The 26,250-nt window shown below is 32.3% G+C and overlaps 3 protein-coding genes across 4 annotated transcripts; all 3 read right to left on the bottom strand.

Moving 5' to 3' along the window:
* Positions 1-2,838: 2,838 nt before the first annotated feature.
* LOC105769425 (auxin-responsive protein IAA8) lies at positions 2,839-6,923 on the bottom strand. 2 transcript variants are annotated; one of them, XM_012590048.2, is made up of 7 exons: positions 6,725-6,923; positions 5,319-5,777; positions 5,018-5,244; positions 4,707-4,933; positions 4,453-4,594; positions 3,589-3,650; positions 2,839-3,242 (listed from the first exon to the last, which is right to left on the bottom strand). In XM_012590048.2, the coding sequence occupies exons 2-7, from the start codon at positions 5,724-5,726 to the stop codon at positions 3,205-3,207; spliced, it is 1,104 nt and encodes a 367-aa protein (XP_012445502.1). In that variant the 5' UTR covers positions 5,727-5,777; positions 6,725-6,923; the 3' UTR covers positions 2,839-3,204. The 2 variants fall into 2 exon arrangements, with proteins under 2 accessions (XP_012445502.1, XP_012445503.1); XM_012590049.2 differs by lacking the exon at positions 6,725-6,923 and adding an exon at positions 6,526-6,676.
* A 6,601-nt stretch (positions 6,924-13,524) lies between these two features.
* LOC105765986 (uncharacterized protein At5g65660) lies at positions 13,525-14,585 on the bottom strand. The gene is made up of 2 exons (XM_012585277.2): positions 14,127-14,585; positions 13,525-14,047 (listed from the first exon to the last, which is right to left on the bottom strand). The coding sequence occupies exons 1-2, from the start codon at positions 14,364-14,366 to the stop codon at positions 13,880-13,882; spliced, it is 408 nt and encodes a 135-aa protein (XP_012440731.1). The 5' UTR covers positions 14,367-14,585; the 3' UTR covers positions 13,525-13,879.
* Positions 14,586-19,062: 4,477 nt separating this feature from the next.
* Positions 19,063-20,642, bottom strand: LOC105771378 (transcription factor bHLH93). The gene is made up of 4 exons (XM_012592822.2): positions 19,936-20,642; positions 19,677-19,844; positions 19,411-19,578; positions 19,063-19,325 (listed from the first exon to the last, which is right to left on the bottom strand). The coding sequence occupies exons 1-4, from the start codon at positions 20,533-20,535 to the stop codon at positions 19,239-19,241; spliced, it is 1,023 nt and encodes a 340-aa protein (XP_012448276.1). The 5' UTR covers positions 20,536-20,642; the 3' UTR covers positions 19,063-19,238.
* Positions 20,643-26,250: the final 5,608 nt, after the last annotated feature.

Raw genomic sequence — 26,250 nt, forward strand, 5'->3', positions numbered from 1 at the left:
CTGCCCCCACTTTCCATTCATTTCTCTGTCAAATTATTATCAATACTTTGGGAAGCAACAGTGAATGGGGAATGGATTCTTTTTACACAATAGACACCGACGTTATTCACTCGAACCAACCATCAACGGGTGTTTTCTGTGTCTTTGGCGACCTCTCTCAGTCGTCTGCTAATATTTGCACGAGGATTTGGCATTATTTTATTCATAGAGACAAAATGTAATGATTTTATTCATGTGATTCTAAAAACCAAGATGCATTACACAGTGAAGTGGTTAATAATGAGATGATAAAGGTGAAGAAGAGTGGATAACAAAGTGACAAAGAGGCCTACATTTATTCTGAAAAGTTAGTGGTAGGGTGGGGGTGGGAAAGGTGGTAAAAAAAATACAACAAAAATGGGCCCTTCACAATACAAATGTACTAATGATGTGGAAATCTCAGCAGCAGCATCCATTGTAGGGTAGTTAGGACAAGAACCATTTTGTTCTATAAGGTTTTTCACACAGTTTTTGTGCAAAGACAAATTTGCAGTATCATTGCTCTTTGCCTGTCATCCCACTTTCCTTTTTATAAAAGAAAAAAAAAAACAACAGTCAAGTCCTGCAATGAGTGAGAATTTTGACTAAAAATGATGAAATCTCCAAATTCCCTTTTAAACTTGAGATTGAAATTGAACTAGTTTTGTAGAGAGAAATGATTAAAAAAAAAAAAACCACCCCAACATAATCCAGCAAGAAATAAATAGTTAAATGTAATTAGGAACTAATTAAAAAATATGGAATGAACTTAGTTTAAATTATAGAAGAGAGGGATATTCATTTCCAAGGATACACAGTCCTAAAAGTTGTAAAATCAGAATCTCATGTTTACACAATGCAAAGATTGAAAGTAGGGTTGAAAAGGAAAACAGTTCCTGAAAAATACAGGGGAAATGAAAACCTCGAAATTGAGTGAAGGCCATTGGCACTGGATAAGATGTTTGGAATTGACAAAGCTCATGACTTACAGCTTTGTTCTCCCATTAATTATTTGTAATTTAATAGTTTAGTAACAGATGCATTGGATTTTTACTACCTTGATTATTTAGGTTGAGGAAATCAAGAATAATAAAAGGAATTGCAAGAATAATAGCATCCTTACCTCGGGGTTTCACTTATCCTGTGAGCTATTTGTTACTTCCAATGACTGAACATTTTTTTCAGAGAGGGACCAATAAAAAATAAAGCACCTTTGAAAACATTATATAATGACTTGATAATTAAGGTGCGACTTGAATTCGAATTGCATTAGACATATTTATTGTTTGGGCTTTATCATTTTCTTGTTAATAGAGAAATAAAACACCTTTTTTCACTTATTAGTTTTTTAATCGAGTTGGTTAATTTTTCTAAAAGATGTTTTCTTTGGAAAGATACGTTCCTCATTTGATTTTAGAAACATGGGTCGTTTTCATCTAATTGTAAAATTAAAAACACAAGAAAACATGCATAAATAAGATTTTAAAAAATTAAAAACATGTGAAAATTTAAAATAAAGAAAATAATAAAATTTGACTTCATTAAAATCAATGTTTTAAAAACAAAATTAGTAGTCAAACCAGTCAAATTACCTATCTATTTAACTATCGATCCAATAATAATTAAATAAATGGTTTAAAAATTCATAAATAAAATTATAAACCTATTCTGCCATCAATTTTTGTTTTTTTACCAATTCCAAATAGTGCGCTCAAAAGTCAATTCAGTTCTTTATCAAATCTAAGTAAAAATGCTTTTATAAAACTCAGAGAGTTAGCAACTTCAAAGTATGAAAATTTCATCAATGAAGCAAAAAGCATGGTTTGAGCTTCGACCAATACTTGCCAAGTGAAAATGAACTTGATGAAGGTTTTGGATTTCAAGTCTTGTAAATAGAACTTCTCCCATTAAAAATCCAGTCCAGCTCAATCAAACCAAAATTTAATCTAAGACTACCCTCGTATGTGAGTGATCTTGAAAAAAAAAACGCCATTACGGTAGGATTAGTATTTTTGACACAGACGGGGAGCGGAGAGACATGAACGGGCGCTCGCAAAATAAACCAACATTGTCAATTTCAGGAGCCAGGAAGGACCCCATACAGCAACACCCAGAAGCTAAGCCACAAAAGCAGACAAATTTCATTTTTACCATTTTCTTTATTGTAATAAAAGACAAGATCCATCATCTTATCAGTTTCCACTTCTCTTTCAATTCCTCTCCATCACTTCTCACACCCCTATCAAAGTAATTTTTACTTTTTCAGAATCTTTGCTTTACTTTACTCTTTTTTTACTGCAATACCTCAATTAATGTACATAATCTTTATCCGGGCCCCCCTCTTCTTTTTGTAACTATATGTATATATTTCCCTAGTTGAAGAAAATCCTATATCATCCACGTGCATAAGCTGAAGTCTTGTTACTATAAAACATGGTTAAAGGACAATCCGAATTATAAAAAAAAAGGGGGCATTTGTGGCACCAGGAGCTCCTTTCTCTAGGTCAATGCTCTAAATACCCAACAATTTGTGCCCCTACAATACACAGTTAAAACCAGCCTTCAACCTAACTTAGTCTATGGTCCCTCACCCTACTCACTTCCCCCAGCCTTACATTATTTATTCTGAGCAAGTGCATAACAATAATGCAGTCCCTCACATGCTTGTTAAGCCTACTCTCCGACAAACACATCCCAAGGGCTGGAACCATCTCTATAGTTTTGCTTATTATAAAACTTGAAACCAAACAGAATTCAGACAAGCCAGCATACCACACACACACATATATAATGCTTGAAAAAAATAACGATTATGCAGAATAACACGCAAAGCAGCATCACACAGGATTAATACAATCAAAGTCAGGGGTTTACAGCTAATGTCGGGGGTCTTTCAACATACAAAACACACACACGATGAGAGTTCAAGAAACAATGCACTTTACAAGCTTAAAAAAAGATTGGGAACAGGGACTCGTTCAGAGACTCTAAAACACTAGACCTTGATGGTTTCATAATTTTAGTAGATAAAAACAAGCGTACATGATATAAATTCCCATGCAAATAGAAGATAAAAAGTAGCACCATGTGAAAAGCAGATACCCTGTGATCTCCTGCCCGCTCCAACATCCTCTTATTTCTTCAGAAAGAACTGCATCGGATAGCAAAAATCATGTATCAAACTAGCTAGTTCCGGTTCCGGCATTTTTCCACGGCCCTTGGAGCTGTACGCAAAAACAAAAGCACCATGAAAAGAGAAGTTGAAAACAGAAGGGGCAAGAAATTATGATGACGTTATATTCATGTATCATTTTGAGTTCCTCAATCTTAAAAGCTTTAACACTCCCATGAAATTTAAATGCCATAAAATAGAGCCAAATTTATGCATCAGTTTAGAACTTTAAATGTCCAATAAGAAGGTTGAAGCACATAAAAAGGCTTTTGTCAAGAGGAGCATTCTCTATACTATTAGCATGTATTTTAGGCATTTTTTTTAGAAAAATGTAAATACAGAAACTGGTTCCTGTATTAGCTTCATCTCATGCATAATAAAAACATAAAATTATTTACCGAGACCAATAGCATCAGAGCTTTTCATGATCCTCAGCCTTTTGCAGGTATCAGTAAACATCCTGAAACAAGCATAAACTTTGAATTAGGTTGCAGTGAACTGCCATTATCTGAGTTGAAAATTGAGCAATAAAATACTAAGAAGCTGAACTGCATAATGTACCAATTTGTTCCGACTCAGATTGACGCAAACAAAAGAACCATTATGCCAAAAATTGGAAACTATTGGGAAAAATAATTGCAGGTCTAAGCAACACTAATTTTAATTTTTCCTATCTACAGATAGCAATAGCACACATGTTTTGGCAACCGCAATTGTTTTACCTTCCCTTTTCTGGCTGATGGTCGGCTAAACATAGGGAAAACAAATTAGTGGTCAAATCAATTATTACATGCATGCATAATTTATGCACATTTTTTTTCCACAGCTAATGACCAGGGCTCCTTTCCATTTTTCAAGGGCTTATAAAAACTCTTAAAGATACTATGTGAGGAACTGTTTGAACATGGTAATTATTTTTATTGATTCAAAACATTTTCTTACTTCATAGCAATTCTGCAAAAGCTCAAGAAGACCAGAAAGCTTAACAACAGATTGCTAAAGTATTATGGCAGAAACAATATCTGTTTTGTGTGTTCCTTTGGTTTAATCGACTGCAATGAGTTCATTTTGTATAAGCATACCTTCATTAAGAAGGTTTTTATTTCTTCAGAAGTAAAATGGCTGACATTTAGCTAATAACCTGAAAATATATTCTTATAGCAGCAACTCAATTGCTAAACTATGAAAAATATCATAATAATCGTATGGTGGGAAGCACAGTATTAGAAGCAAACATATACAAAAAGGGGTTTAGAGCTTACTCCCATGGGACATCACCCACAAGCATCCAATCACCATCTTTATCCTCATAAGTGAGAACATATTCTGATCCATGCAGAAGATCCTTCAGCTTGCTTTCGCTCAGCAGCTCCCTACCCAGGGGTCCATGAGATCCACATTGACCTGAAATCGTGATAAAATAGCAGTAACTTGAACCATGAAAACAAATCGCAGTAGCTTGAATTACATACATGTAAAGCCTGCATCCTAAAATCTTTATATTGAAATAGCTCACCTATGGTAAAACAGCTGAACATCTTTTCAAGAGCAGAAGATAGATCCTGATATTTAGAGTAGTTTTTCAGGTCCACTTTCCTCAGATAAGGAGCACCATCCATGCTGACCTTAACAAAAAGAGCATCAGGCCCTGCCTTTCCATCTACTTCATCAGTGTTCTTGGAAGAGGTGGCCAATGAGTTCTTTCTAAACGATCTAATAGGAGGCCAACCTACAACCTGTGCCCTACAAATGGAAGAGGATCATAGAATCTTCTCATGGTTAACATAAAATAAAACTTATAGCAAAAAGAAAACCATGTACACTTACTTGGAAGCAGGTGCTCCACTGTTATTGTTTACAGATGCATTATGGTTGGGCCTCGTCTCATTGGCAGCATGAGGCGAGTCCTTTACCACCTTCTGGTTCGTGACCTCTTTGGCCTTTGTTGGTTGAACCCCAAGGTTCTCAAGCATAGAAACAGATTTCAGTCCCAAGTTTGACGAAGGCCTGGGTGTCAACATCACATCTACTTTCGAATTAGAAAGGAAATTCCCCTGCAACATAGATTAGGTTAGTTGCATGTTCGAGTTATTAATTAGTCTCACTATTCACTAATAATAGTCACTACCTCTGAGAACCCATCCATTGCATCAGAGAAGCCTCTTTTGTTGCCTGAAACTACAGTCTTTTGAGATGGAAAGCAGTGACCATCACTTGAAGGATGCAAAGGGAAAAGGGGTTTCTCATCAAGTTGAGCAGAGCTTAACAAGCAAAGCTCAGAATTTCTTTCAGGAGACTGTGATCCAGGAAGCCCAAGCCTGAGCTCTGTTGCCTTCAGATTCAAACTTACGTTGCTATCGTCGGAACCAAGGGTGACAACAGAGCAATCAATAGAAGAACAATCAGACAAGCCCATGTAATTGCGCTCCTTCAATTCAGCATTATTCTGGCACACACTATCAATAGAGCCAGAAGAACCCAGTAAAGTCACATTGTTCTGACCCCCTTCCTCCACGCCAAGAAGCGGCGGAGACATCAGATTTCAAAAAACAAACAAAACACCAGACAGCTTCAATACTTCAACACTCTGCAAAATTTAAAGCTAATCAAATATATATATCCTACAAATTAAAGAAGCCAAGCTGCATATATACAACTATCTTAAAAAGAGGAACCTTTGATTGACATTATAAACTATCTCCAATCATATAAAAACAGCAGATTGTTTTAAATAATTCCTTAAGAAATATGAGAAATTAAGGGATAAATCAAAGTAAAACAGAGTGAACCTTAAGGATTTGAAACATCACCTTCTCTTTTCTTAAATGAAAAACAATCTTATTAAACAACTATGAGCCTAAAAGAACAATTATAAAATAATTGGCTTATCCAAGAAAGAATCAACGTTTAAACCCCCCCCCCCAAAACAAGCGAAAGCTGAAGAGATTTCAAACATCCTTGCAAGTGAAACAATGATAAATTATACCGTGTAACATCAAACGAAATTGTTGTATTACTGAAAATTATTTAGCTGCAATTTCAAGTTTTTTCTGTTCTGTTAAGTGTTGACAGCTCAGCTGTAAATGCGTGCAAAAAATAGAACAACAAAACCGCAAGCGCGCGCCAAAAGAAGAGAAGAAAGTGGTAAGAATTTTTTTAAAAGAAGAATATGGAAGTATACAAAAAAAGAAGAAGAAGCAAATAGTTGTAGCTTGTTTGGTTACTGAGAAAATGGCTAGAAAATCGGGATTTAAAGCTAAGTTTTTTTTTTCCAAAAGCTTAGACTAAGACCAACAGTCAAGAGGTGAGCTAGCAGGCGCAGCCTGCACTCTTACACTGTACGGAGAACTACCAACAGAAGCGAGATTCCGGCACTTTTTATCTTTCACATATTTTCCTCAGTTTTCTCAGGAAACAAACACCAGGAAGCAATAAAGCAATAACTAAAATAACAACAAAAATAGAAAGAACCAAAAAACAGAAGAGCAAAAAAAAAAAAAGGAGAAATGGGGATGAGAACAAAAACAAATTTACCTGACTGGACTGGTGGATCAGAAACAGAAAATTTGATGATCAAAATCAAAATCAAAATCTTTTAATATTATTTCAGTTGTTTTTCGTTTGATTTTTACTCGAAAGAAAGCAAAGAAGAGAAACTTTTTTTCGTTTTCTTTTTTTTTTTTTTTGGAGAGAGAGAGAAAGCTAAGGACCCTCCATTTGTCACAAAGTAACAAAAGTTTATTTGCTGTCCGATGTGAAACTCTATGCATTAAAATAAATATAAACTCTAAAAATAAAAAATAAAAGAAAATCCTTTTGTCTAAAAAAAGAATAACTTTTTAAAAATATATTATTCCCTTTTTTTTTCTTGCTTTTTTCCTCCTACTTTCTGTCCCTGCTTTTTGCTCTATTTTTATTCTGTTTTGTTTATCTTAATTGTCCGCCAAAACTTTCGAGGGAAAGCAGATCAATGGCTATGGATTACTAATTGATTCCATCACAGCCGTTGATATTTTCTTTTCAGTTCCTAGATCAATGGTAGGAATAAAAAAATTATTTACAGAATATCCCTTCTCTTTAATCTTCATTTTTTACCATTTTTTAAAATTTAAGGTAGTTTTTTTTTAAAAATTAATTACTTTGACAGATAATAACATAAAAGTCATTTACATAAGATATAAATCATAGTCACGTTAATCATAGTTTTTCGAATTACTGTCCGATTTTAGTAGGTACAATGGAGAATAAAAGGAGCATGCCAGTACAAGGAGAATTCCTGTTCCATTTCAACGCAAATTGGGTGTTGGAAAAAGACTTTGAAGATCAAATTAAACAGGAATAGTTATCGAATGAGAAAGATCTTCTGGATAAACTAAATGATCTAAGTCAAAAACTGAAGGAATGGGCGAAGAACACCACAGGAACCCGAACCAAAAGAAAAGAGGAACTAATTTTGAGATTTTTTTTTACCTGGATTAATATGATTTTTTAACTTTTTAAAAAGAGTTAAATAATTATTTAATAAAAATAATTATTTAACTCTATTCATGTGGTAACTCGAGACAATTCATGTATAATTTATTCTGGCATTATTTGTATTGTATGTGTACCAATAAATAATTTAAAATGATAAAAATTCAAAATTATAAAAGTTAATAAATTTTTAAAAATAACATGGATTACACATGAATTATAAAATTTTAGTTAAAAACTTTTTAAAAACAACAATTTATTTTTTTAAAATTGGTAATCAAATTTAAAAAATAAAATTAAATTATTAAAAACTAAAATTTACATTATGGATTAATTAAAATCTCAAATCTAATTCATAAAACAAATTTAAAACAACAAAAATACCAATGTATGTGATATAAAGTATTGATGGAAACATAAAAATCCTGAATTTATATACCAATGTATTTATTTAATTTTTTTAAATTCGGGACACAATTATAATTAATATATTATTTTACCAATATAATCTATCCCTCTCGTTATTATGTTTCCCGCAAGATCGCAAGTAGTGGCCTGGTTAATCAAGTGATCCGCTTTTGGATTTTCCAGCGATACTAATGCTTGTTGTATAAATTGGTTAAATCTATTCATTCAAAGGCACGCGCAAGGAGTATGCCATTCCAATTGCCTTCGCTTAGGAAACTATGTAAAACCACAACCTTACACCCACTTCAACCCTGCCTTTCATTTTTTATAATTACATATTTAAAACATGTTTAACTATTGACAAAGTTATTAACGCCACAAAAATATAATTTAGTTTAAGAATATATATAAATGAAGGGTTGAGTTTTAGTTTGATTGGCACCGGTATTGTTACCGGTGTAGGAGGATGTAGATTCGAGTGTATCGTAACACATTATTCTCTTATTTAAGAGTTAAAAGAATAGACTATAGACAACTCTAAGCATTGTATAAAAAAATACAAATATATATTTATATATATGATTTTTATTAATGTAAAAAATTATTCGATTTTCACCGACACAAAAAATATTTTAATACATTTAAAATAATATGATTTCATGAGTATAAATAATTGTATTTCCAATTATGTAATATATTTTTTCAGTGTAGAACAAGATCAGAAAAGAAAAATTAAAGACGAATTACAAATTAGAGAAAGGGTTAACAAAAAGGGTTTAAACCTTAGTTGTTGGGTGCGAATAAAAACTTAAGCATTGCTCTCTTATGCTATTGTTAGGTTAAAAGAAAGAGAAGTTATGTTAAAATCAAACATTTTATTTATTATTTTTAAAATATCAATAAAACAGGTAAGTTTGAAAATAGTAATTTATACTAAATATTAATGTTTTTTTAAATATAAATTAAAAATATATAATAATTTATTAGATTACAAAATTTAATCAATTAATTAAAAACGAAAACACAAACTGGGGAAAAAGAAAAGGGAAGAGATAAAAAGAGTGTAAGTTACGTAGGGAGAGCATTAACGAGGAGGCAAAGAAAAACAGAGTGAAGTGATATGATGTGTTGGGGGGACAAGAAAGCGGCTTTTAATTTTGGTTTGCCGGCTACAGAACGAGACATATAACTTCCTTAGATGAACTACATCACTGGTCATCCAACTCTTGCTACTTTATTTTTTGGTCACTCAACTATCAATTTTTTTTAATTTGGTCATTCAACTGAGGTTAGGTGCCATTCAATCTCCAATGGTGACGTGGCAATTAAAAAATAAATATAATAACAAGTTTAGCCCTTAAATTTGACATATTATATAGATTTAATCATAATTTTCAAAAATTAACCCTCAAAATTTGCAAACAATCTCAATTTGACCTTCACCCCAAATATCATGAACAAAAGATACAACAGACCTGCACGCCAACATCTACAGTTTCATCACCATCAATATCACCAATGGCTTCAGCAATATTGTTGTTGACTTCAACAATAACTTTGGTGGCTTCCAAAACTTCATCTGCATCGCTGCCATCTTCCTTCTGCTCATCATCACCTTTCATATTTCCATATGAAAATGCAATTACAAACCCCCACGCAATAAAGCATATAAAGAACATCATACTCATGATGAGAACTGTAATCCCATCCATCTTTAATTCCCGAAGTTGCTGCCTACACAAAGATTCAATGCAAAAGTCAATGAATCATTTATGAATTATATGTTTTTAGAAGCTTTTGAATAGTGGGAAAAATATCAAAAGCTTCGTATTTCACTATGAACTAATGGATAAACTGTCTGCAATATAAAAACCCTTTTTTTTTGGTTAAGGAAGCGAGATGGAATCAGCAGCTATATTGCTAGAGCATTTTTATTTTTTAACAATGATTATTTTAATTTGTGTTTCGTCTTTGAGATTTGTACTTGTTTTAGTGTTGAAGCTTTTGCTTGTTTTTGGAGAAAGCTGAAGGTGGAGGTGGAGGCAACGATGTTAGTGGTGGCGAGGGAAACGGAAGAGGAAGGTAAAGTTGAAGAATCAAATTGAGATTTTTTTTTTGTCAATTTTGGGAGTTGATTTTTTTAAATTATATTAAATTGATATAATATATAAAATTAAGGTCTAAATTTGTTACTATACCTATTTTTAACTACTATATCAAGATTTAATAGGCTTAAAGAAAAATGGACCCCAAAAAATAATCTTAATTAATTGGGTGATCAAGTTAAAAAAGTTGATAGTTGGGTGATAAAAAAATAAAAGTTGGATGACCAAATTAAAAAATTTGATAGTTTAGTCACCAGAATGAAAAAATGGAAATAGTTAGGTGACCTGTGATGTAGTTTACCCAACTTCCTTTCTCACGCTATACTCTCCATGCTTTGGAAATGAAATTCACGCACCAATCACTGACCACCAGTCTGTAGCAAGTGAGATCTGTGAGTGACATGGTGGCGGAAGTTGGATGATGGGTGTTTCGCAGGCAGGGGAAGGCACGCGCGTTCATGTGAATCCTCTTTTTGGGGGGATATTTTAATCATTTTGTGCGTGGAATATAATTATTTTATTCATAAATTATTAAGAGTGTTTACATTAAAAAAACTCAAGTGTAATTATTTTATTAATCCTTAACCATAATTTAGCTACCACTATCTGTTGCACGCTTTGCCCTTTAATCCCTACATTACATACATACATACATACATACATTTGGATATCATCAGTCATGTATGGTATCTCGCCACACCATCATCAACATCTCCTTACGATTTGCTCCACGTCATTTTCACGGCATCATCATATGGTCATGCTACTTAACAGAGAATCCATTGGTCAGTTATTATTAATTAATCAACTTTCGGTAATTAAGTTGATAAATCAGCTCTAGATTTTCATATTAACTCTTAAATAATCAATAAAATAAAATAAAACTATAAAATTTCTAAAAAAATGAAATAATATATATATTTTGGGTTTCAAACCATTTAACTTGAGTCAGAAAAAAATTAAACAGTCTTTTATTGCAAGGCAGGCAGGCAGGCAGGCAGGCAGGCGTGAGTCCCAAAACGGGTCAAAGCAGAAATGGATAATATTATTGTTCCAAAAAGCTATACTCTGAACTATATTTATTGTTTTTGTTGTTATAATTTCCAACATCATTTGATTTCAATGTTTTTATTTTTATTTATTTCAATGTAAATTTATGATACTTTAAAACATTTAGGATATGTTTATTTATAATTAGTATAAAAATAATAATAATGGTGTGATTAGATATTATAACGTGAAATAAAAAGTAAATTAATCGCATTATATCACATCTAATTGTTCATTTAAACCCACCTTTATTTTCAATTTTTTTTAATGAATGATCCGATTTTTATGTTTTCTTTCACCCCTGATCAGTGTGTTAAAGGTCAGTAACTGAGAATTGAGGTTGTCTTCAATGTCTTCTTGGTTGTGCTGTATTTTTAGGCACCAAATATTTAAAAACACAATAATGTTCTTGTCAGAAAAAGGACATGGGGGTAGATGGGCCGAATCTGTAAGGCTAGTGATCCATTTCGGACAGTTTCACTTTTGCATGAATGATGAAATTCCTAAGACTGAGATCGAAAATTCATGGGACTTTATAATTAAAGGTTATAATAAGATCATGGAACTATTTTTTCTAAAGGACTTGATTGATAGATCAAATTTATTCAGTTTTTATTAAAATTGTTTTCATTCTTTTTTTTTTTTCAAGTTTCGAGTCTTACCTATAAAAATTATCACTATTATGAGAAATCATATAGTCCTTTGTTACGACTGTTAATGAATTGCCTTGCTTATCGTGCAAGTTATTAGTCGAGAAGGGTTTCCTTGAGAGGTTTCGTCTTGATTGCTTTGGTGGGGATCTCGGTCAGAAATAACATTTTTTTTATTATTTTTAAGAGTTGATATTCTGCTTCTAACTAACGAGTAAGAGGTTTAAGTACTAAGTGATCCCATTTGTGATTGATATTAACGAGTAAGAGGTTTAAGTACCAAATATTACAAGGCCAAGTAGATTGGTGCGATGAGGGTCCTAAGTGATCCCATTTGTGTCTTAAGTACTCCTACTTAACTCTATAGTCCTTTGTTACGACTGTTAATGAATTGCCTTGGTTATCGTGCAAGTTATTAGTCGAGAAGGGTTTCCTTGAGAGGTTTCGTCTTGATTGCTTTGGTGGGGATCTCGGTCAGAAATAACATTTTTTTATTATTTTTAAGAGTTGATATTCTGCTTCTAACTAATTTTTCTTCCATAAAAAATTATACCATCAAATGTTTTTTTTAAATAAAAATAAAATATTCCATTGATAGGAAAAAAAAAGATTATAAGCAATAAAAAAAATTAAAGCATTTTGCACAATAGGTTAGTAATCCTAAAACAGTATAACAACAACCATCAAAGCAAGCATAATCACCTTGATGCGAAAATATTCTTTTTTTCCATGTCTCACTTCTGTGGCAAAAGGAACATCACTGTTAATATAAAGCAACAATTATGAAGAGAGCTCAAAGAACAATAAAACGAGCAACCATTGACTCTGCAAAAAGCCCCAGTCGTCACCCTCAGTTGAAGACCACTATCCAAGAAAACAAACCAGCGAAAAAGTCAATGAAGCAAGCTAGTCAACACTACTCGAAAAGAACCTCCAACAAATTAAGAAAGCAAATATCTAACCCAAGACCACAACATCATTATTCCGATCGAGCCTCTTCACATCGAAGAAATGGTGGGTGGCCAGCAAAAAAGGCAAGGTACGACTAGTGAAGGTGGCAACTGGCTGCCCAACGATACGTGGTCGGCCATTGTGCAAGCTTTAAGAAAATCTCTAGAACGCTCTACAAACTAGATCTATAGTGACGTCTCCCACGGAATCCTAAATGCTTTTAAATGCTCTTAGAATTAGCACCAAACGACAATGGAAAGCCGATGAAAATGAAAATTGATAGTGGTAAGCTCCGTGCACTCCGACGATTTAGTCAACAAGAAACAAAAGTTGAGGATGCGTTTGAACGTCAAAATTGGTGGGTTTGAAGAGACGATGAAATTGATTGAATTGCGAATTGGACTAAAAGATGAGTTGAATCATTTTTTTATTTTTTAAACTCAAATATAAACATTTAAACTCATCAATTTAAATTTATTTTTAAAATTTTGAATTTAAACTAAAATATTTAATATTAATTAAAATTAAAAGAACCCAATTAAAGTTTAATTAAAAAAACACATGATTGAAACTAAATTTAAATTTTTTTAGCTCAAATCAAATAACTTAGTAGCAATCCACTGACATCGATAGAAGAAAGGTAAAGATGGCATGCAACCGTTTAACAGGTGAATGCATAATCTGATCAGAAAAGAAGTTTTAAATACTAGCTACATATATTCTGGTAAGAAGGAAAACGAGAACCAAAATACGACAAACAAAGTTGTTGTCTCCAAACTACATTCTGAGCTTCAAAACATTGATGCATTGTCCTAATCAATATTCCATACCAACACTCAACTGCAAAGCACGAAACACGCAAATATTGCTCTGCCCCCTAATATCCCTACGCATTTATCTTCACTTCTAATCACTACCATAATTATCCTAAACAATAAAACATTGAATAGGAGCAGCAGATGTATAACGATGGAAAATAGTGACGAGTAATATGTTGGGGTTCTTAATTTCATTAATCAGCGCAATTTAAAAAACTTCCGAACAAAAAGTCACTATGAGTGAAGAAACGGCACCGGAAGAGGCGGCGGCTTTTGTACGGTGTCCTTAATCTTTTCAATTGTGGGTGGTTCACATGGACAAGCCATTGCTACGAACCTTGGAACCTCATCCCCTGGCATTAAAACCGGTAGGCTTTGCCCTACAATTTTTGGCCTTGCCGCCTTTTCATACTTTATGCCATTAGCCATAACCAAAACAATTACGATATACAATAAAAAGATAAGAGAGGAAAATACAAACCTTGAGAAGGGGTGCAGGTCCAACTACGGGTGCGTGATTTACATCTGGTCGAGTATCGTCGTTGTCATCGTGGTCGTGACCGGAAGATTGGAGGATAAGGGCACGAAGCTTGTCCCAGTTGACGCAACCGATAACAAACCCGCTTATGCAAAACAATAAGATCAAAAGGAAGGCGAAGCCTAGTGGGAACCCTATAGTCAATGGCCTAGTTGACGATAACATTTCTTCATTCTTCATCATTCTTGTTCTTGTATAAAAAATGATACGTACAAAGGCAACATAGGTAAAGCTAGGTGGTGCAAGATATAGTAGCCGTAGACAGTGATATATAGTTTTTTTTTTTTTTGAATGGGTGAGTTGGATTAAAATTGATAAAGAGTTTTGATGGGGTTGCTGGGTGTTGGGGAAGTAGCAATTTCATCCAGTAATATGAATTACCCAGTTCTTAGAATTCTTGAATCTCTATAGTGTTTTCAGTGAAAATATACTTAATTTTTACTTAAAACAAAAAAGACTTGTTATACCTCTCTTCGTTCATTGGATTAATTTGTAAATGTTACGATTCGACTATCAAATCATGCAATTTAACTCGAATTTAATCCGAAATTGATTGTTGACTTTAGTTTTAGCATCACATGTCAAACAGTTATGAGTTTAGACGTAATTATATCCGCTGTGTTTCTGGAAACAAAATGAAGATGCTTTAGCCCCACCATTTTTAATACCTACAAATTAATAAACTCCAGGAGTCCCATTATTACCTGGATTTTTACGCATTTCTCTCAAACTTATTGTCACCTTTTTCAATCCCATTCATTCTTCTTAAGTAATCATAGCCTTTCAGTGTACTTATAATCTTACAGATCATTTCAGTTTCATCATCATCATATATATATATATATATATGGGTGCTCTACAGCTCCAAAAAGCACTTCATAAATTGATCTCGTTGACTTTTATTCCTATTAAAGCAATGACTACAGATATGAAATTTCGGTCCTCGTATTCCTCTATATGCATTCAACTTTTTTTTATACTATAATCTTCGTATCAACCTGTATATAAAGACGAAGTTCAGGCCTTGAGGGTGGCTGCACCAGTCCTGGCGGAGACATTTAAATGTAAATTATAATATGTTATTTTGATTTCAAACTTCCCAGATGAAGATGGAATTTACATAACGTTTAGTGATAATATATAAAATAGAGCTTCGAAGTTGATCCCTTTGTTCCTTAATTGTAAACATATGTAGGTGGTATAGTCTTTTTCATTGCCTAATTACCAACCAATTCAGCTGCTTCTACATTAATTCCACTCTCATCCCAAAGTGGAATGTGCAATCATTCAATGTCCCTCTCTTATTTCTTCTCTCTCTCTCTCCATATATATAACATCCGTTTTCATGTTATAATCTTAAATTTGGATCCAAGAATATTTGTGAATTGAGCGGACCCAAACTATAGTTCAATTTAAAAAAAAAAAAATCCAAACCCAACCTCCAATAACCATTTCACTAATCACAAACAATAATTCTATGCTAATATTTATTAAATTTAAACAAATTATTAAAAACTATTTAATTTAATTTGGATTCGAGTACAAATCTAGTGTGGAGAGAGATATGGAAAACAGGTTCTGTTAAATGACCAACAGTTGTCTGAAATGGAGTAAAGGCAAAGTAATTATTTTGCAGGTAAGAAATAAAGAATGTCATGAATGCCTCCGCAATAAATTTATGCCAAATATAGCAATTTTAACATAAAAGATTTAGTGGAATGCAAACTTTTCTCTGTCACGGTTTTCAAGTTTAGCAACTTCCTTCATCGATCTAGTCTTTACTTTAAAAAGGTTTAATGTACTATCAACCAGTTTATTATTGTATTATTATCAATTTATGCAGATTTAATCACTCCCTTGCTCAAACTTAATTAGTCCCTCTATTTTCCAACGGTTCACTTTCAATATTTTCGTTCAATTTTTCATCAGTTTTATTAAAATAGGTATAATCACAATTTTAGCCATCCAATTTTACATTTTCTGAAATCAAACTATAAAAGTTGTTATTATACCCAATTTGGACTGAAAATGAACAATTCAAAAAAAGTAGAATGCCCAATTTTGAGCTAGCATAATTTTTATTTTTATTTTAATATTAAATGATCGAGTATCAATTTTAATAATGATGTGACATGTTATTATTTACATGAAACTTATAAATCAACAATTCTCTTACTCATTTTCTTTTAGTCTGGATATTTGAAATAATTGAACTAAAGTAGGTGGAATGATTCAAAATCAACAGTGAGTAGAGGTAGATTGTAGCATAGTTAGAGCAATCATAAAATTGATTTATTCAATACAAAATATAGATGGATTAAAATTAAAGTAAAATTGACTTTACCAACAAGTGATGAGTGAAATGGTAATGTAAATTGTATTCTCAAGAGAAGATATAAGTTTAAATCTTGAATACTACATTATTAGGATAGCAACCACGAACACTGAATATGGACCATAAAATAAACCTTAAGAATAAAAATAAATAAAAATCCGCAACACCTCGTACTGGAGCAAGTAAGGCTCAATGTGAATCTAATAATGAAGGATCAAGGACAGTATACAACAGAGGAAAGCAAACACCACCATCACCTTTCCCATCTCAATCAAACAAACGACATGCATGGTTAGCGGTTCAATATTCGACCCATAAACAACATACAAGTGATAGTTCATCAATCACTCACTAGCAGGTCCATCCAAAACGAAAGCGCTAAATTAGGCTAACATGAAATAATGGATGCCCCCAAGCTTTGGAACAGAGCTCTAAACAATGTACTTACCGTACTTCCAAATTTTAGTGCTCCATCATCACTCGGCTTCAGCTACCTCCACTACACTACTCCTTGGTAGAAAAAGGCATTTAATAAAAAAATGTAACTTTTTGAGAGACTAAATAATAAATACCCCTATTTTTGAGGCTTTGATTAGGGGTGAGCATTCGATCGAATCGAATCGAAAATTTTTGAGTTAATCGAGTTTTCGAATCTCATTTTATCATCCTAACTTTATTTGAAGTTTTCTCGAATCGAGTCGAGTGAGATGGAATTCGAATCGAATCGAATCGAATCGAATATATTTGTTCGAGTTAAATTTTAAAAAATAATTTTGGGTCCTTGTAAACATTGTCACCCATCGTAATAAAATTTTTCAACCTTAATCAAAATTTTTATTAACTTTCTTCACTTCATAATTTATTTATTAATTTTTATATATTGATTAGCTTCTTTGCTTGCTTAGTTGTTTCAATTATCTTGATTCTTGTCATCATGCATTTTAGAATTAAAAATATATTAAATGTAAAAATATGATTTTAATAAAAGTTATTTTAAAAATAAAATGTGAAATTGATACCAATGTAAAATTTTAACTTGAATATTTTATGGCATAATTAATAATTCAATTTTAATATAAATATTCAATATGACTAAATAATTTAATAATATAAATAATATAAAATGTGAAATTTAATTTAATAATATAAATAGTAGATATAAATAAAATTATTACTATTTATGTTTAGTGCTTTATTTTGGATAATTTTGATTTTTTATTTAAGAGTAAAGGGTGAGAAGTAAAAGTTTAGGGGAAAAATAAAAAGTTTTGGAGAATAAAAGTTTGAGGGAAAGTAAATAGTTTGGAGGGAAAATATTAAAAAAAAATTGGAGGGGGGAGGGTTTGGGATAGATGGGAGGTGGGATGGGAAGGGAATAAAAGTTTTAGGGGAAAAGTGGGAGGAAGTAAAAATTTTGGGGGAAAATAAAATGTTTTGAGGGTTTTTGGGAGTAAAATTTTGAGAAAAAATAAATGGGAGAGTAAAATTTTGGTGGGAAATGGATTTTGCGTAGATTGAGGGGTTGGGAGGGGAGGGGAATAAAAGTTTTGAGTGGAAAGTAGGAAGGAGTAAAAGTTTTAAGGGAAAAGTAAAAAGGTATGGGAGTTTGGGCTAAAAATGTAAAATATTATAGTTTGATATTCGAATTATTCGAATTATTCGAGTTATTTGAATTCGAAAACTCAACTCGATTCGAACTCGAAATTCGAAAAAAAATTCGAGTTGATTCGAATAACTCGATTAACTCGAATAACTCGATTCGTTTAACTCGAAATTCGAATTTTTTCGAGTCGAATCGAGTTTTGCTCACCCCTAACTTTAATAAACAGTAGTAATTATTAGAGGGTATTCTAAAAGCATAAAGAAATATCCTTAAGTCCCTTTTTCGGCACGTGAAATTGAAACCTCCTCATTCATTCTTGTTTTCTTCTTCCCACGAAATAACTCAGCACCTTCTACCTGCTGTACGTGGGATTTCATTATTGTGCCTTTCCGCAAAGTGATGACTTCATTAAGAATCTGTATACACCATGAATGGAATTTAATAGTTGGTACAGAAGGCCTGTAAATTTTGTTTGCATCTATAAATAAATATGTGTATATATTATATTTGATGGGTTTGGCTCACATTCCCAGATAGAATTGCTTGCAAGAAAATCTGCAGAGCTTCATTATTTCAAACTCAATGATTTTCGATTTTTTGGAACTCTATTTCTTGTCATTTATCACCATATGTCAACACCATTCTGCCATGTAATAATGACAACAATTTTTTTTTTTAAAACCAATAACCATTAAAAGTCAACTTTTGTGTATGCAGAGCTGTCTCCTGCATGAAGAAACCATGGGTTGGAGACATCTGCAACTGAACCCTAAAAAGCATTATGATAATTGTCGGAGTTCTCCAATTCATGGGATTTGCAGAACAGACCACTCTCTTGGACTTGTTCATGTTGCTTCTGTTTTTACATCAATGCTGAATTTTATTTTTATATATTTTTTGGAAGGCCAAAACATTACTAACAAACACACCGAAGAGAAGAATTTAGTAATAAAGAATTTTGCATTAATAAACAACTCCAGTTTAAGAGGGCAAAATTTATTAACAATCCAATCAATTCAAAAGCTCATTTTAGAAATAAAACAGAGAATTTAGAACCCAAAAATAATAATAATAATCACTAGAAAACTGCTTCTTTTGTAGTCATTCAGTTTTGTTCCTACAAACATCTTCCTGCATATCCAGCATTTCTAAACAACGTTTGCTTTATGTCTTCAGAACTTATCAATGTTCTCTGTTCCAAGTCCTGCAATGATGACCAAAATGTCTGTAAGATTATTGCAAGTCAAAAGCAGAGACAATCAACAATTTCTGTCTGACGTTTTGGTTACCTCTGCGCAAGAAGCTTGCATTGCAAAATCATTGAAACAGCTAATAACACATTGTTGAATATCAAGGCCTAATGCTTCCAACGTCGTTAGTGTCGACAACAACAATCCTGGTTTCCCCGTGCAACAAATCTCAATCCTCGTATCCACATTTCTCCTTTCCACTTCGAACTGCAAGAACCAGTTTAACAATGGAATTTATTTTTAGTTCATGGTATTTTTGAAATTATATACACCTATAAGAATGTTGCAGCAGAATCAGAACATACCTTTGGTGTCTTTCTCACCAAGATTTCATTTGGTTTTACATCTTTGAAAATGTGAGACATGTTTAACTCATTTGGACCTGCTTCCATTTCTTGCTGCAAACTCTTGATCCTCTCAAGGAGCTCCTTTGTGTAATCTATGGTATCTACAAGTATGGATGTCCTATCCATCTGTTAAATAAACAAAAACCCAGATTAGTCCTCTGTAAGAACTAGCATTTTGGCACTAAAAAACTGTCAATCTCCTTGATTTTTTTTTTACCTTGCTTATCTTAGGAACAATTGATCGTAACATCGAAAGGCGGTCATTTAGCCGCTTTCGTCTCCTTCTCTCGGCCATTAGATTCTTCGATGGCTGACCCTTTAATCTCTTGGCTCGATTGTTGCGGTCTACACTGCAGCTCCCAACGTTGAAAACCGGTGCTTCGGGTGATCTAATAGGCTCTACTTTGCAAGCGGGTGCTTGTGGATCCAACATGTTGATTTCATCTACAAGGGTCCCCCATTCTTCTTCCTCCACCATATTCATCCAGTGACGATGATCGTCTTGAACCGGGAACGGCAGTGTATCGAACGTGTTACTCGATGTATCAGTCACTTGTGGCGCTGCAGAGAATTCATCGCCAAATGGTCCGTAGGCTTCATCGAAGTTGAAACTCAAATCTTGCTCCAATGGCAGTGAGAAATCTTGGCAGAAAGACTGAGGAAGAAAACCGGCAGCTGCTGAAGCATCATCAAAGCAATCGAAGTTGAAGCCATTAGAGAAAATGTCATTCATTTGTGGTGGGACTGTGTCCCAGTTGTCTCTTCTCAGAGCCAATAATTCCTGTAAGAAACTTTGTTCATTAATATCCAGCTCCATCTCTCTGTATATATATTTCTTTTTCCTTTTCCTTTAGTTTCTCTTGTGTTTTCTCTATGGGGTGAATGGCTTGAGAAAATCCAAGTCTCACAATTTATAGCTACAAACACATTAGAAGTGGGAGTATAGTTGATAATAAAATATTGAATATATGATTATTGTATGAAACTAAATCGTATTTATTATTAGTCTTTTAAGAAGCCTAAGATTGAGATGGAATCTGCTTTGGCCTTTTCCTCTCGCAGCTGGCAGCTTCTCCACTGCAATATATTGTATTTTAAGCACTTTCAAATCACTATTTATCGCTTAATTGGTTGGATATATATTTTCTAAAATTAGTACAGAAAAATAAAATTGGTTTTGGAATAATCCAAGAGCCTTGTACCAAAAATTAAGGTTTGAAAAGAAAAGAGTCCAATTGATGGAGGGGTCACTTTCAAAGAGGGATGATTTCAAGTCTTTTTCACCGAAATCTCTCCAATTATTGTTTTTATGAAACACATAATATATTAATTCAAGTATAAATTCCACTCAAAACTTTGACCTGCATATATTTATTTAAGTTAATTATTAAAATACTTTCTTAGTTACAAATTAAGTTTAATTAAATGTGTATCCCTGTTAAAATTTATTTTTTCATTCCAATAAAAATTTTATTAGCAATAAAACCCATTTCATTGTACTCGCTGAGCTCCAGTCTCTGATATGCACAGAAAAGAATGCTGAAACGGGGTCCCATTTCTTTCCGCCTCTACAATTGTTGGGGTTACCTCAGCTCAAATTTTCATACTTCATAATTAGTTGGTAGGGCCTCATTCTTTTGTTGTTTCCTAATCTTTTCCTAATCACTCATTTTGGAATTATTATCCCCCATTTTGTTATATAACTTAGCTTTAATTGCTATGCCTACACATCTATCATATTTCTCATTTTCCAAAAAGGAATGGTGGCATCTTATCCCATTCTCACCTCACTTGCCTTAACTAAACACTAGTATTTTCTATAAAAAATTACATGATTAAGAACCCGACCAATGTAGAGTCTACAGGTGATAAAGGGATTGTTTTGGCACATTCATATGGCATGAACATGTACACTCACTCTATACTCCACAGTCTACACTCATTTTATTATGTCCGCTGCTCTTTTTTCTTCTATAATTTAGGCTCATCTGTCTGGTCTACCAGGATTGGCTTTACTTGAATGTGGCATTTATATGCTTGTCCCCTTCCTAATTCTATCGTTGTTATTTGGATTTTTCTTTTTTCTTTTTTATAATATCCTGTTTGTATTTCGATTGAAACATCGAACAAAATTATAAAAATAAATTGCGTTAAATATATTCATTATTATCACTTTTTACTTATCTATTAATGGTGCCAGTTTTTATTTTTTTTAGGAAGCTGTCAAGTGAAGGAACTTGATGTTTGACTCTGCAGGCTTCACTTAATAACATGATGGCAGAAAATCACGAACTGCAGGTTTTTATTGGAACTTAAAGGCGAGGCAAAAAAAAACCCATAAGTAAATGTGTATATATATGTAAATTATAAAATAACAATGTATTTGGCAAAGCTAGAACACCTCTTTGTTTTTTCCAAACCTGAGGCTGAGGCTATATGAAATTGCAATATTTTATTATGTTTGTAGTAAGTTGGTAGGGTTTTATTTAAAGTTCCGATGCTTCTTCTTCTTTATACTGCCAAGTCAAAACCCTTTTTTTCCCTTGCACATGAAATGAATCTATGTGCTGTATTTTTTTTTTTTTGTGATAAGTGAAAATTTAAGATCCATAAATAGGGGAAAGTAAAAAATTCCTTAAGGTAATTGAAATAAAATTATTAAAATTTAAGAGAGAAAACCAAAAAAAAATGTTAAAAGGATTTAAATTTGTTTTTGAAAGATGAAAAAGAATATTATTTTCATTAATCAAAATGTTAAAAAACTTAAATTGCATAATTAATTATTAATGAGGGTTAGAATTGAAATTATTCCAATTAACCACAAATGCTTCACTCTATTCATTAACTCGCCCATCTAAATATATAAATCAATCGAACCCCATTCTGGATCCTTGACAAGATGACGTAAACCCCACAAGAACAAGATGGGGTAACTGTAATTATACCTAATTATAATCATAGAAAAACAGTAATTCTCATCAAATCATTAGAGGTAGTTAACAATTATTGCTATTATATTACTGTTTTGTAAGATAAGATATAGTAAGAGGTTAGTCGTTGAAGGATAAAGTTTGTACGAATTATTTAGGGTTGCACAAATTAATATATCCATATGCTTTGCATGAACTGTACGAAACATTGTTGTTCCCAATTTACGAAAAAGGACAAACTCTGAATCCTATATCATATGATAACCGAGGTTATTATTGCGATGATATAAGAAGATGTTTGGCAAATTAAGGATAGCAATGGAAATAACGTCTGTGTCAGTTGAGTTAAGATTCACTCATAGTTTTAAATATTTAATAGTAAAGAAAGGTGCTGGAAACGTTTAAGTTTATAGGTTAAATTTATTTTGATAAATTGTTCAAATGTATTTCAATTTAGGGTAAATTACACCTAAGGTTACTAAATTATTAATAAGTTTACGTTTTGGTCACTCAATTTCTATAAGTTACAAAGCAATCATTGAACTATTCAAATTTTTTCATTTAAGTCATTGGACTAGGGCTATTAAGTTTGACTAGAGAGCTCCAAGTGATGATTTGATGATCGGCACAGTGGATCAATACCCATCGACAAGGAGAAGAAGAACATAAATTAGATAGATCCAAGTCAATGTCGAAGATCGAAGAAGAAAATTGTTTGAATTTTGGTTCACAGATTCGTGACGTTTAAAGTGGTTTTACGAAAAAAAATTGAACTGTAGAAGAGAATATGAGAAGGAGAGCTTTTGATTGGTGTAGATGGTGTGACTTAAGTGAAAATTTTTGAATATTTAAATGACCATTTTATAATTTTTTGAAGTTAAGTGATGAAAACATGTACCAATAATTGGAGGGAGTAAAAATGTTTTTTACTTTCCAATTTCTTAATAAGTAATTCATTTTAATTTAATTATATCCTTTTTAATTACCATACTAATAATTGGAGGGAGAGTGAAAGCAGCTATAATAATACACAAGGAGAAGCCCCCTCAAGTGAAATTCACCAATAGACATGTCCTATTGTCACATCCACACATGTTAAGTGAAGGAATCTCTTTAGAAAGGAAGCATGCAGGCTAATAGTCTAGCCTACTTAACAGGAATATAAACCAAAAATGGTATACCAAATCATTATTCTTAATATAAATGTCATTATATAAGTTATATAAATGCGATCGAGGTTTTGGTATTGTTAATCTTAAATTTTATGTACTCAAATTCAATTTTTATATGCCAGTTTTCAATCTGTTTTTATTCGATGAATTAGTTTTAATTATCAAATTATTTAATTTTACGTAGATGTATGATGATATAACCTTTTCTTCCAGATGCATGCTACGGCATATCTAATGTTTTCATTTTGGAAATGTCATTTCGATCTATCAAACATCATCACGGATGGAACATTATTGTTTCCACTTTAATCTTGTAAAATTTTACTTAAAATAAGATGTTTGTCCACTCAAATATTATATATGGAGTTGTTGGTAGTATGATCTCATTTTATTTGGCTGAATAAGTAGAGCTTTGAACTTGACTTTGTATACAACAAATGATTGTTTATAGTTGTTTCATGGCATCATGGCATCGTTCAAGACATGTACACGTGCATGGTCGTACTACAAGTTGTGGCTGCTATTCCTCGCCCTTTGCTAATAGCTATTGTAATTATGATTTATTAACCTATGTTATTATATAATTATAATAAATAAAAATAAATCGACTCAAGGTCTGACTCGATATAATAAAAGGAAACCCCAAACCCCAAAGGGGCTCTTTCTTCAGCTTTCATGTTTTTTCAAAAATAAGAAAAGACTATTTTCTCTTTACTTCTGTTGATTCTTTGTATCAACATATATGACAGTGTTTGTCATGTCACCATTGATAAATTTGACATCAACAAAGAAAACTCAAATTGGATTTGTTTAACGGGACAACATTATAAATATACTTATCAAATTATTAATATTCTCATAATTAAAATTTAACTATATAAGCTGTTAGTCATCATGTTAAATCCATTATTATTAATTTTCAAATAATATCGCTAATAATTATTGATGAATTTTTCGAAACAACCCAGCATAATTTATACATCAGAACAAAAGAAAAGAAAAACAGATGATGTCATTGAACTTTATGGATTATTATGCATTCATGATTGAGGTATATATACTTATGTATAGTTGAGGTTGCTTTAGAGATTGTGTTTTGATATTTTATGAATAAATCGTACAACTATGAACACGATATTACTTAATTTTCCACGAGTAGATCATAGTCTTACCGAATGTGCATTATCTTAATCGATTCCACTAATTAACTTTTGATGCATATCTTGTAAAATAACTAAATAATATCAAAATTATCAATCTATAATCTTAATAATATAAACCTACTTGTAAAATGACGAAATACTATTCATCTTTCGTCTCTTTAATTAATTTATCCAAGTAGCTACTTGTAGAATATATATTGGATTTCCTTTCCCATTGTTATGGATCTCTAACCTCCTATTACACATTATCTTAACCAGTTTATTTACAAAATTTAAACTTAAAACCTTACCTAAGAGACATTGAACTCTTTACCACTCAATCCAATATATATCGATATTCATAATAATTTATCATTTGATACTGAAATTGAACCTCAAGCTGTGAACTACTGATGGGACGTTTACCTTCCTGGGTTCAAATTATATATGTAAAAAAAAAAAACAACATTTGGTAGTAAGAACAACTAATATCATAATTAACAAAAGATTTAATGGGAAACAAACCTTAGAATGAGACGAAAATAAAATTAAAAAAAGAGAGCAATATTTATTATTTAAAATTGACAACGACTCACATCCACGAGATACATAATAGAGGGAAAAAAAAGTGAAATGAAGTGGGAAAAAATGGTGGTAAAATGAGAAAACCACGGGCAGTTTCTCCCTACCGCCCCGACACTAAGCGGTTTCCCAACAGCAAAATATACCATACCAGTTTTAATTCCTCCTTCACTTTCAACTTGACAGCCCACAATATCTTCATTTAGGGTTTTGTTATTTTCAGCTCTAAACTCAAAAAAAAAAACCATTTATTTATTTATTTATTTATTTCCCTTCATCATCTTCTTCTTCTACTTATGATGGTGGAATTTGTCAGGTAGTGATTTGTTGGGTAGTGGGACATTCAATGGGGAAGGGATCCAAAGAAAATCCTAAACAGTGCTGCCAAATACAGGCTTTTGATCATTCAATAAACATATGGTTATCTATATTTATTTTGAAGCTTCTTCTTTTTTCTATTTAGGGTTTGTGTAACGTATATATATATATACAATGTATGGGACTCTCATTGAATTGCATGTGAAAGAAAGAGAGATTCCATTTTATTTTTTCACATAAATAAATATTATTAATTATTGGGGGGCTGCATAATTTTTGCTTTTGAACATAAAAATGGAAAGATATGATTAGGAGGTTTGAAAAGGGAGGGTTAATTCAATTGGTTTCACGAGTCATTTTGTAGCTAAGGCAAATTAAAAACTGGGGC

The sequence above is a fragment of the Gossypium raimondii genome, chromosome 5 (assembly GCF_025698545.1).
Source record: "Gossypium raimondii isolate GPD5lz chromosome 5, ASM2569854v1, whole genome shotgun sequence".
Classification (NCBI taxonomy): Eukaryota; Viridiplantae; Streptophyta; class Magnoliopsida; order Malvales; family Malvaceae; genus Gossypium; species Gossypium raimondii.

What these genes read in the sequence shown, in the direction of transcription:
- LOC105769425 (XM_012590048.2), bottom strand. Translation starts at nt 5,726, where the DNA reads ATGTCTCCGCCGCTTCTTGGCGTGGAGGAAGGGGGTCAGAACAATGTG. An exon ending in AGTGGAGCACCTGCTTCCAA is followed by an intron (nt 4,934 to 5,017) that starts GTAAGTGTACAT and finishes TTCCATTTGTAG; the next exon opens with GGCACAGGTTGTAGGTTGGC. An exon ending in GTTCAGCTGTTTTACCATAG is followed by an intron (nt 4,595 to 4,706) that starts GTGAGCTATTTC and finishes TCACGATTTCAG; the next exon opens with GTCAATGTGGATCTCATGGA.
- LOC105765986 (XM_012585277.2), bottom strand. Translation starts at nt 14,366, where the DNA reads ATGATGAAGAATGAAGAAATGTTATCGTCAACTAGGCCATTGACTATA. An exon ending in GACCTGCACCCCTTCTCAAG is followed by an intron (nt 14,048 to 14,126) that starts GTTTGTATTTTC and finishes AAGTATGAAAAG; the next exon opens with GCGGCAAGGCCAAAAATTGT.
- LOC105771378 (XM_012592822.2), bottom strand. Translation starts at nt 20,535, where the DNA reads ATGGAGCTGGATATTAATGAACAAAGTTTCTTACAGGAATTATTGGCT. An exon ending in TGGTGAGAAAGACACCAAAG is followed by an intron (nt 19,579 to 19,676) that starts GTATGTTCTGAT and finishes TGGTTCTTGCAG; the next exon opens with TTCGAAGTGGAAAGGAGAAA. An exon ending in TGCAAGCTTCTTGCGCAGAG is followed by an intron (nt 19,326 to 19,410) that starts GTAACCAAAACG and finishes TCATCATTGCAG; the next exon opens with GACTTGGAACAGAGAACATT.